The sequence below is a fragment of the Silurus meridionalis genome, chromosome 22 (assembly GCF_014805685.1).
Source record: "Silurus meridionalis isolate SWU-2019-XX chromosome 22, ASM1480568v1, whole genome shotgun sequence".
Taxonomy (NCBI): Eukaryota; Metazoa; Chordata; class Actinopteri; order Siluriformes; family Siluridae; genus Silurus; species Silurus meridionalis.
The window spans coordinates 18,887,322-18,901,226 of record NC_060905.1 but is presented as its reverse complement, the minus strand read 5'-3'; the positions used below and the strand labels follow the sequence as shown (position 1 = coordinate 18,901,226).

Genomic DNA, 13,905 nt, shown 5'->3' with positions numbered 1-13,905 from the left:
CCACCGAATCAGGTGCGAGAACTCGGAATTATCAGCCAATCACATGCCTGGACCTGAATTCCCCTCCCGCCCCTCGTTCTTCTTTTGCCTGGAAATGCAGGCAGAATATAAATGCTCATAACTTGGCACAAGGCACAAAAAACAGCCAGGTAAGATTTATTATCATCATTATTATTAATATCACTATTATTAGATATTAACGATCTGGTGTGTTTTACTGATTGATGAATAAACACGCCGCTGTGTTTACTGTGCCATGTAGTGTTCGCGTGATCACGTGTTCAATTGTATTCGAATTCACGACTTTATAAAAACAAAATAAATTATAACATAAAGCAGATCTTTTACAATCTGTCCCAAAAAAACGTGGGAAGGAACTAACCTGGGAACAAGGGGGGTCCCTCGCCCTTAATCCTGACCTGCACTAGCTAGCTAGCTAACACACACACACACACACACACACACACACACACACACACACACACACACACACTTTTTTCTTCATTTTACATACACTTATTACTAAAAAATTATGCTGCAAACGTATCATTATGTAAACAATATTTTTGGAAGAATATTCTAATCCAATTTGAACATCTCACGTTTTATTCTTCACGTTTAGAAAAAGAACACTAGTGCTGCTTGTGATTCAAATCACATATTATTGCATATATTATGCACTATATGGGCAGAAGTTTATGGACACCTGACTATAAGATTGCTGTGTGCTTTCTGAACATCTCATTCCACATTTAATCCCTATTTGCTGCTATAATAACCTTCACTCTTCTGGGAAGATGTTCCACTAGATTTTGGAGTGTACATGTGGGGATTTGTGAAGATTTATTAAGTAATGGGTGTTAGTAAAGTCAGGTACTGGTAAGTTGAGCTGAAGTGAGATGAGGAGGCCTGGCTGGCAATCATTGTTCACAATCATGATGCTCAGTTGGATTGGAGCTCTATAGTAGGAGATGTTCCACTCCAACCCATGTAAAGCAGATCTTCATGGCTTTGTGCACATATGCATTGTCATGCTGGAACAGGTTTTACTCTCCTAGTTAAAGTGAAGGGAAAATGTCATTCTCCTTCATCCGAAGACGTCTTACACAATTGTGTCCAACTTTCTAGTAACTGATAGGGAGAAAACGCATACGGCTGGAAAGTCACAGTCCAAAAAATGTGTAATTCCCCGAGTTACGATGGTTTGATTTTTCGTTCTCACGATGACGAAAGCGATACGACAATTTTTACAATTTCACGCAACAGGAAACGTCGGACGTGCAGCTGAGATGAGCGAATCTCTCACCCTGTGAGATGCCCCACTCTCGCTAGTGTTTAACAGAGTAAAGTTTCTAAGTGTGTATTTTGTTCTGTTTCAAACAGCTATTTTAGTGGTAAAAGCATGTATTCCTAGTGCACAAGTATGTGTCCTACTTGTGGTGAAAAAAAGAAGAGGAAAGCCATCAGTTTAGAGCAGAAAATGAAAATTATAAATCATCATGAAGCAGGAAAGACTGTCAGAGTCACAGCACCATCTTCTACTTACGATATTTTTCAGTTACGATGGGGACGTCATAACATATCTCCATCATAAGTAGAGGAATACCTGTATATATAACACAACTTTGATGTTATCCGAACCTGCTAATACATTTTTATTTTTATTTTTTTTAATCAAATCTTATAAGCAGTGAAATTGTTGAGTTCTGAGTTATAGTGAGATGTTCCCAAATCAGTTATGAAAGGAGCCTCAGTTTGTCAGAACTTAACAGAAGTCATTTTTCTGCAGAGTTTTCATATATTGTAGTGTTTCCTACTTTCTCATGACATGCTTCTTTTGTGGTTTGTTTAATTTAAAAGCAAAAATAAATAGGCATTCATAATGGAGGGACTGTTTGAAGCTTCTACAACTAAGTAATAACAGGAACTAATTCACAGACTTTCACACAATTTAATGTAACTATGAATTTGACAAAAAAGCAGGATATTTACACATTAAACAGGAATACAACACTATAAAATAATATGTAATTGAGAGTCTCCATTGTCATCCGGCTGTGGCATTTCTCTGCCTGGCCTGTAATTTATTTATTTCTTCCTTTCTTACTTCATTTTTCATACTTGGGCTGCTAATATAGATATTTGGGGGGTATTCTATTAGTAATATAGATCTATTACAACTGTAGCTTCAGTGTGAGAAGTGGTGTGGCACAGCTGACCTTTCACACACTTTCTTCGCACTGTGTTGAGTAGCTTGATGTTCTTCTTTAAGCCCTCGTCATTGTACTTTGACCCTTTTGCACTTAAACCCAACTCTCTTTGTAATGCATGCTGTAGTCGGTAATAAAAATGTATTTTTATTACCGTGTGCAGCGTGGAGCAGCTATGGAGGACCTTCAAGACTCCAGTTTCGGTGTCCCTAGTGCCATGAGTATCGCAGATGAACTGAGTGAGTAGGTTTTTACCTTTTGTAATGTAATGTTGTGTCTGTTATATAAATGTAAAGCAGTCTGGGAAGACTATTAGATGTTGCTGCGGCTTATCTAAGGCACAAGTACAGTACCTATCAAAAGTGTGGAAACATGTAGTCTTTTGGGAGACAAGTTCCTTTAGTTTCTATGTAACACACTCAGTAATATACAGGTCTGAAGATTTACTTTGACCAAACAAATCTGTAAATGTCCAGATGTTCCAGTTTATTTTCATTGAAAAATCCTCCCTTATCATAAAGAACAGCTTTTACACTCTCAGCATCCGGACACTTTGTTTCTCCAAACATTCAGCTGAAATACTTTGTAAATACTTTGTCTTGTAAAACTTGCCAGGGATGTTCTTCACTAGTTGGAGATTTCTTTCTGATATTGTGATCCTATTTATCCTAGAACAGGTAAATAGGATTTAGGTGACCGGGCAGGCCATTCCATGATAGATGACAGTTTACTCTCTAAATAACACTTACAGAGCACTTCGGTTCATCATCTTATTGCATGGTAACGTCAGTTCCTATGAGCTGCAGTCCAGACAGACAGTGTTGAAGTATGAAATGGAAGCTTTGTTGGTTCTGGATTCCTTTCACTTTCCAGAATGAGTCTCCAAACTTCCCTGCTGTTTATTGCATTTGGTAGACTCCCTTAATTTGGAGCAACATATAACTATTTTATTTACTAATTAAGAATTTAAAGGTAAAGGGCCTTGCTCAAGGGCCCAACAGTGGCAGCATGGTGATTTGAACTTGCAACTTTTAGATCCAACGTCATAACCACGGAGATGCTTCCCCATAGGGATGATGATGCTATGTGGGGAATAAACAATTTACTGCATGCGGCACACACTCTTATCTGATCTTAGCTGATCAGGCGAGTGGTAAGGGGCCTTGATCAAGAGCTTATTAATGCTGGGATTTGTACTCATGGCCTTCTGCATTAAACCCACAGGGTTACCACTTCCCCCTGCTAAGTGTGATAAGGTTTTGGTTACTGTGTGTAATAGTTGAATTATCATGAGGCTAATTAAATTGATCTGTAATTAGATAATGTCTATAAAGAGTGTATTAATTTCATTTTAATTTATTGACCTATTATTATTATTTTTTTTTTTTAAGAAATACATTTTTTTGTATAACATTTTGGTCTTAAAGCTTTCATATATATATATATATATATGCTGGTATATGTTTTATTGCAGAGGATGATTTCTACTTCAACCTTCTGGATGATTTCCTTGGCTCTCAGACTGGTGAATCGTTGGATTTGGATGAAAACCCATGCACAAACCGACTGCTGGTTCAAGTAGGCCTGTTGAGAGAAGATAACAATGTTTCATGGGTGAATGTAGTGAAATGGCTTCAGAAGATTTTTCCCGTGTTTCATTCGGCAGATTTCCGAGGTTTGATTGAAAGGAATACAGAAACGGCTATGAGCTTAACTGGAGATGCCAGAGAAAGCTTTTTAGGGTCGAATGCCAACTTTGAGTTTGTCGGCCCCATATGTGATAGCATTGGCATCAGCAGAACGGATTTGCTCGAAATGTCAGATTTTTCTGACCGTGCAAAGTTAACAGATGTGACTAATGGTTTAATACTAGAACTGACCAGCTTTATTGACAGAGAAAAAATCGACCCGGTTGTCCTAGTATCATGGCTTTATAACTTCAACTCTGCTTTCTGCAGTGATGGCAAAATCAACAAGGCCAACAAAATCCTTCAGGCGAGTCTGAATTGGTTCAGGATTCAGTGCCGAAAAAATCAAACGAGAAGAAACCGGAGCAATGGACTGTATGAGGAATTCCTCCGCAGTCCATTTGATCTGAACCCTGATCCAGTGGAAGACTCTGAATTCAGGAGGGTGTCGACAGTCAAAGGGCATGTGAAAAGAAAACTTAAATTACTCCAGAGGAACCAGCATTTTCAATCGCCCAAGATTAAAGAAGAACATGAACCCTTTGATATTTCAGACTCGCAAACAGAACACAAACAAAATATTGATGTTTTACTTAGGCATAGAAAAAACACCTGTAAGCTTGAATGCAAAAATGACCAAATATTTAGCTTAAGAAATGTAAAACAAGAAGACAGTTATCACTGTCAGCCTGTTGAGTCAACATTTGACACTGAAGACGAGACCCAAGATGATACAGGTGACTGTTTATCCATCTTGGATATCTCAGTGCTGTCTTTGCAAAAACTTACAGAAATGTACGGTGGGAGGACCGATGGTGCAGATCTGGTGTCTGTGGATCTTCTCAAAAATCAGTTTGCTCTGATGTTGAAAGAAGATTTTAATATGCAGTCCCTAAACAAAAAGGTGTTGGCCTATAACTCGCCCGAAAACCAACCAGTGGTGCCACCTTTACATTTTCTTCATTGCAACACTCATTTCCTTCTCAACTTAATCAACGCCATTGAGAAGCAAATAATGTCCTTCGAAAGAGAAATTGAGAACACTACAGGGGACAAGCTTGGACGTGACAAAAACCCTAAATTTAAAGGTTTTTTAAACTTTGAAGAGAGCGCTGTCACTCGATACATCAGCATGGCTTGTGAAATCCTGTGTCCAAGAGGGGAAAGCAGAAATAATTACAGGAAGCACTGGCTTGCCTTCTGCATCGAGAGGAATGACCCTTCTCGGCTACCTGTCAATCAGTCTAATAGGTTTATTAACTACTTTGAGGCAGCAGCTGCACTTGTTCACCATTACAGCGATGTTGCATTGTTCGTGTCAGACCTACAGCTACTAAAAGATGATGCAAATATTTTTCTAGAGAGCATCAATTCTGATGCAAACGATGAGGCCCTACAGGCTCTTGTCTGTGTTGTGGCCATTGTGTACTGTAAAGTCTTGGGTCCCTTTTGGCAGCTTCTGAAGAGTGAAACACATTATGTGTTGTTTCCTAAATACCTTTTTTGCCTTTATAAGAAGCTTCTGGAGTGGTCCCGGGATGCATCTGTTCTCTTGCAACCTGAGGCTGTGACTAATGTGTTTCTCCAGGTTCCAATGCAGGAGAAAAACTTTCCAGGGGTATTTTCTTTCTGTCACCGAAATGTAAATACCCAGTATGGGGCACTAATTAAGGAATGCTTACAGAGAATGATGAAGGTCATTGCATCAGTAATTGAGGAAAATCTGAAGGACTTTTTACCAGGAGGTTTGTACTGCAAAGATCCTTCTGGGGAACTCATGGAGCAGTTTACGAGCTGCACCTTGTCCCAGTTGATGGGCGAGTACCCGTTTGGTCATGCGTACCCCTACAGCAAACACAGACCTGATAAAGTCCAAGTACAGAACAAAGATAGCGTAGCTGACATTTCACGTGGCAATGCTGCTGCCTCTTCTCCAAAGGGTGTTGAGACACGTTCAGTTTCAAAGCATTACGTCACATTTGACAGAGCAAATCTGCGTCCGTTGACTAAAATGAAAAAGACAAGATTAAGCAAGTTGGCAAAGAATAGGCGACAAAAGCTGAAAGAGCAAAATTACAAAAAAACGATTATCGCTTCAGTCACAAAAAATGGAGGCCCCTGCAAAAGAGCTCAAGATGTCGATCAGTTGCTTAAGAGAATGGAAGGAGCGCACCACGCTCAAAAGCGAGAGGCAGTCCGCTGCGAGTTAAACTTCCAAAAGTTTGTTGTTGGATGTAGAGACAAACAGCTTGACCGCTTGGGCTTCTCTTTGTCAGACCTGGTTAACAAACTGAAAGCTATTTTGCCTGAGGACCAGTCCACAAATCACCAAGGAGACTAAAAATGTCAAATCGTACTTTTCACGTTTGAAAAGTATTTTACAATGATACAACAAAAATAGATGTAAAGTATGAGGGCAACTGTGTAATATTTCAATAAGTAAAATAAGTTTGAACGTTGCCAGAATGTTTAATAGATTCCTGATTTTATTTTATTTTTTAAAGAAGGACATCTTTATTTTCCTTATTGTATAAATACTTCACTCTGACCTCTTTACCTTTTTAGTACATCTGTTCAGTTCAAGTGTGTGTAAAATGTGCATTTATTTTTATAGCTCTCTTTTGCCACTGTTGGTTATAAATAAACACTTGTTTCATTGACTTTTGATGTAGTTTGTGTATTTTTATGTATAGCTTTGAATCCTTTTCCATGTTGGGCGTTGCTTGTGAGCTTGCTTTGTGCCACCTCACGTCAAAATGGTAAAAGCACTAAGTAAATCATAGTAAGTTTTGTTTCAATGATGTATGTATGTATGTATGGATGTACTTTGAGGTAAGACTATAGGATACCATGAGACTATATGGACAGAAGTGTCTGGACACCTGACAGGTTCAGAAAAGGTTTTATTGCCAGGTACAGCAAAGGATTCAGCAAAGAGCACTTTGCAGTCATCTGGGGGTAAGTGGGGCACTGTTCAGCAAGCTGACTGCAGTGGGGAAGAAACTGTTCTTGTGGCGTGAGGTTCTGGTCTTGATGATAAATAACTATAACTTACTAAAAAATGCAAAAGCCAGATACAGAGTTAAACTATCTTTATTTTAGACATTTTAAAGCTCATAGTGCTGCTTGTTTAGGAGTGAATGGGAGATTTCTCCTTTGAACAAAATCACTCATACTGACTAAAAAGCACTAAATCATTTGAGTATGCAAGGTGTAAATCAACAATTGTATTGTTTTTAAAGATAATAGCAGATGGCAAGTTGACAGCCATACTTAAAAAAAAAATACACAGACATTTTGTTCAGCTGTGAAGGTATAAGCATCTACAATATAATTAATTTGATTTTGTATAATAATTAAATGATATATGCATAAATGTATTATTTAAATATTGAAAACAAGCATTTCAACGTATACTAAAGGGTTAGGGTTAGAATCACGTTTGAAAACGGAGAAACGCAGCAAGCGAACAGGTTTGATAAAAAAAAAATAGAAAAAATATACATTGGTGTACAACTGCACAAGCATTTACTGAAACCCACAGCAGGGAGGAAAAATGTGATAGTTTACTGCTGCTGTTTATTTTATTTTTTTTATTTGCTGCTTTTAGATTTAGTGTTTGTTTGCCCCGGTTTATTTGAATCATTACGATGTCGTGAGCGAACTGATCGTGTGACCTGATGCTCACAGGTCCCGACAGAACAGATCCAGTGTGACTTTCCCAGAGTTACAAACACACAGTTTACACAATAACACTTCATTAAACTACACCATTTACACATGATGAGGATTAAACAGTTTCTGCTCACCGTGCTGATGTTTCGCCTTCATCTGTGACACCAGTGTGTTGGTTTTTTTTTTTTTTTTCTATTTTGCAAGCTGCTGTGTACCTTACTGTCACGCTAACTGCTAACTTGAGCAGCCCAACTAATCCTAACAGCATTAGTTAACAACAAATTAAATTATCGAAAATTATCCTATCGAGTAGTTGTTGCAGTTGTTTATTTTAATTCCACTTTGGAAATGTTTTAGATTTTCATGGTTTCTTTGTTTCTATGATGTCAATATCCACCAAACAATATACTTTTTTATAAGTTTTATACTTGTCTTGTTTGTCAAACTATAATAGAGGTAGTGTGTGTGTGTGTGTGTGTGTGTGTGTGTGTGTGTGTGTGTGTGTGTGTGTGTGTGTTTATATTAATCTTGCAGTGCAAATGCTTCTATCTCCCACACAACTGTGTAATAGAAACTTGTCAGGAATTCACCCATATCATTGCCAATTTCTAGTCTAACACACCCATGCAAAGGAATGCAGAGGAATGGTGTTTTCATGCGCTTGAGCAACCCTCACCAGCCTCTTCATGCTGTCTCAGTAAAGCTGACTAACCTCTGGCTTTTATAAGTCACTGATGCCAAGAATAACACAAAGTGATGTGGATCTGAAAAAGTTCACCATGTGACACAGATTTGTATTTCAATGATCTTTAAATATACCACTTTTTCATCAGCAATAGCACTTACAATGGAAATGTGAAGTGAAGCAGCTTGGATTCAGCTCATTGTGATAGAACTCTGGTGCACACTTTAGGAATCTACCTTATCAATTACTTTATTTGTATTTACAGAAAATATTCATACGATATAAATGTGTGTTTATAAAATGATCCATTTACATAATCTCAGAAATGGTGCTAAAGTGGTAATTTACAATTGGGGTAATCTAGAAATTATATGCCACTGTATATTCTGTAATGATGGTGATATTTATACATAATATACATATTATAACTAATGAATCTAAACAAATAATTATGATGATTTTGTAATTATATTATCTTTTTAACAAAAAATGTATCCAAAAATAAATAATAAATAATAAATAGTTTATCCATACACTATAAGGACAAAGGTTTGTGGATATCCGACCATATGATTGGATGGTGCTTTTCGAACATCTCATTCAACACTGTGCTGTTATAATATCCTCCACACATGTGGGAAGATGTTTCACAGTCAGAGCAGGACAGGGCTGTGGTTGTGGAAATTTATTTAGCTACAGGTGTGTTAGTAAAGTCGTAGCAAGTAGTGATGTCACAACTTTTTCTGATGTAGGTGAGGAGGCCTGGGGTCCAGTCAGCATTTACATTCAGCCCAAAGGTGTTTAATACGGTTGAAGTCAGAGTTCTATAGCAGGAGATCTTATACTCCAAACCATGTAAAGCAGCTCCTAATAGAAAGGGGCATTGACATTGCTGGAACAGGTTTGGGTCTCCAGTTCAAATGAGGAGAAAATTTAGTTCTAGAGCATCCAAAGACCTTTAGAAGTGTGTGCCTCCAACGTTGCAATTGCATTTTATGGATGAATCACATACAGCTGGAAAAGTCAGGTGTCTCTGTATGTATAGTGTATATTGTGTTTTGTGTATGTGTGTTTTTTCCCTAATTATTATTTAGTATACGTACATTGAATAAAACTAATAAAAACTTTGCAATATAAGAATATATTTATGGAAAGCAATGTTTCATTTCATCTGTTCTGTCAGGAATTTTGTCATGTTATAAATTTTGAATGAATTAACACATTTTAACTCTGATATAAGGACATTTTATTGACCATTTGGTGCCACTCTGTTTTTTTTTTTAATCAGAAGAATACAGCTACAGGGCAGATATGTGGTGGAATCATGCTGTTGTCACGCACATTTTGGTTGCCTTGTTTGGAATGGGATCATGGATAGCCGTAAACTCGTTTTGGGTTGAACTACCTGTGGTGGTACGAGTTTTGCCTGAAGGTAAACCACTTCCTTGCATGAATCGTAGTGTTTTTAAAACAAATAGATCTTGCGTCTTGATAAACTGGCTCTGTGTTATGCCTGGCTTTACACAAGTCAAGTCAAGACAGTGCAGAACACAATGAAACAAAACAACATTTTTCCAGGACCAAGGTGTGTCATCAAACTACATAAATTAACAAAGGAAAACAGAACTACACAGAACTCTGAATAAACAATACAAAGTGCATATGTGCAATATTTAGTTTATAAAACAGAAGACACAGAGACTGTAGCGCTGGTCAGTACGGAAGGTTGTGCACATGGATTGTGCGCATAATAATAAATACTGTAGAGGTAAACATTTGTGTCGATCTGCAAAATTATTATGTATATGAGTATTTGTTTATTTATTTATTTGTAGCATAAATTGAAATGTAAAAATATGCTCACTCACTTAAAAAAAACGATTCCTGTTTTCTGTTTGTAGGGTGGAATTTGCCAGCTTATCTCTCAGTGCTCATTGCTTTTGGTAATGTGGGTCCACTGGCTGTCACCCTCACCCACCACTTCGCTCCTGGGTGCCTGAATGAGCGCATACTTATTCATGTTCTACAGGTCCTGGCAGTGGTTGCATCAGCCTTTCTCGCCCTCTTCTGGTCTGAAGTGACTACAGTTGCTGGGGCAGAACGGTCTGTGGCCTTCCTGCTGCTCTCAGTGGTGCTGTCGATCGTATGCTGTACCTCTAACGTCACCTTTCTGCCCTTTATGTTCCGTTACCCTTCAAAGTACATTCGCACGTTTTTTGTAGGCCAGGGGCTCGGGTCACTTTTCCCCTGCATTGTGGCACTGGGGCAGGGTGTGGGAAAGGTTGAGTGTGTTGAGACAGAAAACGGAACACAGCCTCATTATCTCAGTGAAAGCTTTCCAGCACAGGACTTCTTCTGGTTCTTGTTTGTGATGCTGGGCATCTCTTCACTTTCCTTCCTGGCTTTGACTTACAAGGTTGTGACATCTATTAAAAAAGAGGGCAGTCAGGACTTAGAGCAAAAGATAGAGAATTATGTAGGAGAGGAAGTGCACCCTTTACAAAATGAAGAGACACCAGTTTCTGAGGAACGAGTAGAATTAGAGAAAAAGAACCCTGCTGTGTCCTTCTGGACTTTACGCAACATCTACCTACTCCTAATGCTTGGAATCTCTACTGCTCTGACTAATGGAGTGTTGCCATCTGTTCAGAGTTTCACCTGCCTGCCGTACGGCACTATGGCTTTTCACCTCTCTGTTGTCTTGGGAAACATCGCAAACCCCCTGGCGTGCTTTGTGGCTATGGCCGTTCTGTTAAGGTGCGTACACGAAAATGTTTGGCTTTGTTTTCTGCCAAAGTTACAAAATGCAAACTTGAAAGAAAGCTAAAGCATATAGATTGTGTCTAGCTCTTTATATCTATTACCATACTACCATCCTTGTTTTGGTTTAATTGAATGTCCATTTATTATAATTTTATTATTGTTGAGCGATAAACTGCTTTCTGATTATACTGTATATATTATATTAAATAGTGTTAAATAGTCTGTTAACATTATACTACAGATCTGTTGAATTACTGCATTTGTATAGATAAATGATCATGAACATCTCACACAAAGGGACTTGTGCATTTAACAGACCACATAATAATGACCAGATAAAAAAGAAATTGTGGTGTTTACAAAGAAAATTAATCTGGGATTTTTTCCATAAGGAGACATTTATATAATCTTGGAAGGAGGCTGCAAAGTAGAAATGTGCAGTATGATTTCTAAAAGATGATTTGAGATTTTTCAGTTTCTCTGTAAGTCTTTTTTTTGTCTATCCAGCACAAGTGTAAATGTAAATTGATATGTTTTTCTAATGTTCTAGATCTGGTGTTGGCCTTAGTTTTATGTCTCTTGGAGGAGGGCTGTTTGCTGTCTATCTGCTGTGTCTGGCTGCTCTCAGTCCATGCCCACCCCTCTTGGGAACCTATGGAGGAGTGGCTATGGTGGTAAGTTATTTTATGTAGATTTTTATTTTGTCTTTTTTTATTTTATTTTATTCATTTTTTGTATAGTGCTTTTAACAATGGACATTGTCTCAAAGCAGCTTTACAAAGATAATGTGTTAATAAAGAATTTATAAGTTGTTAATATTTATTTTAATAGTTGTGTTAAAAAGTATAAGGTACACAATATGGAGAAAAAATTGAAGATACAACTCATACCCATACAACTGTGTGCCTCCAACTTCGTGGTTACCATTAGGAGAAGAACCACATTTACGTCCTTCAAAGTATATTAAATATCTTCATGCATAATAAGGAGCAAAACTTTGAAACATTGTTTAAGACTAAAGGAGTACACCAACCACAATGATGTTTATAACATTATCCAATCCAAGTCCAATCACGCTATAGTGAGAAATGACAACATTATGGTGTTAAATTAAATGGATGCCTGGATGATGAAGTTAATGTTCTCTTTGCAGATCATCTCATGGATCATTTTCACCGGCTTGTTCTCATACGTAAAGGTGGTAGTCAGCACTCTTCTTCATGAGGCAGGACACACTGCATTGCTCTGGTGTGGAGTGTTCATCCAGGCTGGTTCTCTCATCGGCGCACTCACAATGTTCCCACTAGTCAGTGTGTACCAGGTATTTCAGCGAGCTCAGGACTGTGTGAACACCTGCAGCTAGCGCCAGTGTCAACATTTAATCACATTCACTTTGTGCCTTTATATCGGGAATTAGATGGAATTAGATTGGATTGTGATGTTTCAGTGATTGTAATATGAATTAGTTAATTAAGAAAATAAGCCTTTATAATTAAAATACTAAAAATAAATACACATGCACTTGTTTTAACAATATATATATATATATATATATATATATATATATATATATATATATATATATATATATATATAATATATAATAAAAAATGAACTCATTCCCAAAGCAGTATAAAATATCTTGTGTTTTGGAATTTTAGACCTGGATGTTAATGGGAAACACATGACCACAACAAATCCCTCCCCTCCCAAATCTCACTTATGTGGTATATTAAATATTTGATAGGTCACAGCTAAAACTTGTCCATAGTCTAAAAGGAATATGCTAAATTATCGGGACATTGCTGAACATTATATACTATATACAGGCTTACTTCAGCCAGCTGTGCAGTGTCATCTCATATCACTAACTTGCTTACTTTGTTCTACCTTTTTTAATAAAAGAATTAGAAAATACCCAACTCTGTTAAAGTCATAAGTGTAAACAGTTCAGGACATTTTGCATCATTCCATAGTGGTGTGTTTGATTCATGATTTTTATTATTATATAGATTATTTTACTACATATTAAACTTTAATAGTGAACAATCTGCAATAGATTTTTGCACTCTAATTTTAATCAGATGTCAGTTTATAGATTGTTGCATTTTTTTTTTTTTTTACTTAGGTTTATGAATGTGCTTGAATTTTATCATAACATTTATTTAACGTGATTATTGTTTGCTATTAACCCTAATATATGTGAATAAACAGAACTGTTAACTTTAATATCAAATGAAATTGTATAGACAATGACAATAATTTAAATATTTAAACAAAAATAACAAGATACAACTAATATATGATGATTTAAGTGAAATTAGTTATTTTTTGTTTCTCTATATACACACAATATGGACCACATACTATATGCACAATAGTTTGTGGACACCACATGTGATTCACAGCTTATTTTTGAACATTCCATTCCACATTTAGTTTAATTTTCTGCCATCACCTCCAGATGGTCTTGGAAAATGATCCACTTTTAGAATGTGATTTTGGAGATTTGTGTAAATTTTTTCCATCTTAAAGAAATGTGCGAGTTTCCCTCTGGGATAAATAAAGTGATTTATCTATCTGTCTGCTTATTAGTCAGTCATAATGAGGTCAGAGCTCTATAGCAGGCTACTCAATATATTCCACTCCAACCCATGTAAAGCAGATCTTCATGGAGCTGGCTTTGTGTACAGGTTGTGGTCTCCTAGACTCAGAAGGGAAAATGTTATGCTACTGCATTCAAAGACGTCCTGTACAATTGTGTGCCTCCAGCTTTGTGGTAACAGTTTGGGTCAGAACCACATACGTTTAGAAAAGTCAAGTGTCCCAAAACTTTCATATAATGTAATGTATATAGATATATAGACACACAGAGTACTAGTCT

General features: G+C 37.1%; 1 protein-coding gene across 3 annotated transcripts; it reads left to right on the top strand.

The window, feature by feature from the left end:
- Positions 1-13,602, top strand: slc52a2 (solute carrier family 52 member 2). Of its 3 annotated transcripts, XM_046834435.1 has the most exons (6): positions 1-149; positions 2,374-2,449; positions 9,547-9,690; positions 10,160-11,015; positions 11,572-11,695; positions 12,175-13,602. In XM_046834435.1, exons 2-6 carry the CDS (start codon positions 2,386-2,388, stop codon positions 12,382-12,384), a joined length of 1,398 nt encoding a protein of 465 aa, XP_046690391.1. In that variant the 5' UTR covers positions 1-149; positions 2,374-2,385; the 3' UTR covers positions 12,385-13,602. The 3 variants fall into 3 exon arrangements, with proteins under 3 accessions (XP_046690391.1, XP_046690390.1, XP_046690392.1); XM_046834436.1 differs by lacking the exon at positions 2,374-2,449 and having other exon boundaries at positions 36-149; XM_046834434.1 differs by lacking the exons at positions 9,547-9,690; positions 10,160-11,015; positions 11,572-11,695; positions 12,175-13,602 and adding an exon at positions 3,685-6,558 and having other exon boundaries at positions 4-149.
- Positions 13,603-13,905: the final 303 nt, after the last annotated feature.

Excerpts from the sequence above, each read along its gene's own strand:
- slc52a2 (XM_046834434.1), top strand. The coding sequence starts at position 2,386 with ATGGAGGACCTTCAAGACTCCAGTTTCGGTGTCCCTAGTGCCATGAGT. Across the intron at positions 2,450-3,684 it reads GAGTATCGCAGATGAACTGA|AGGATGATTTCTACTTCAAC; the intron begins GTGAGTAGGTTT and ends GTTTTATTGCAG.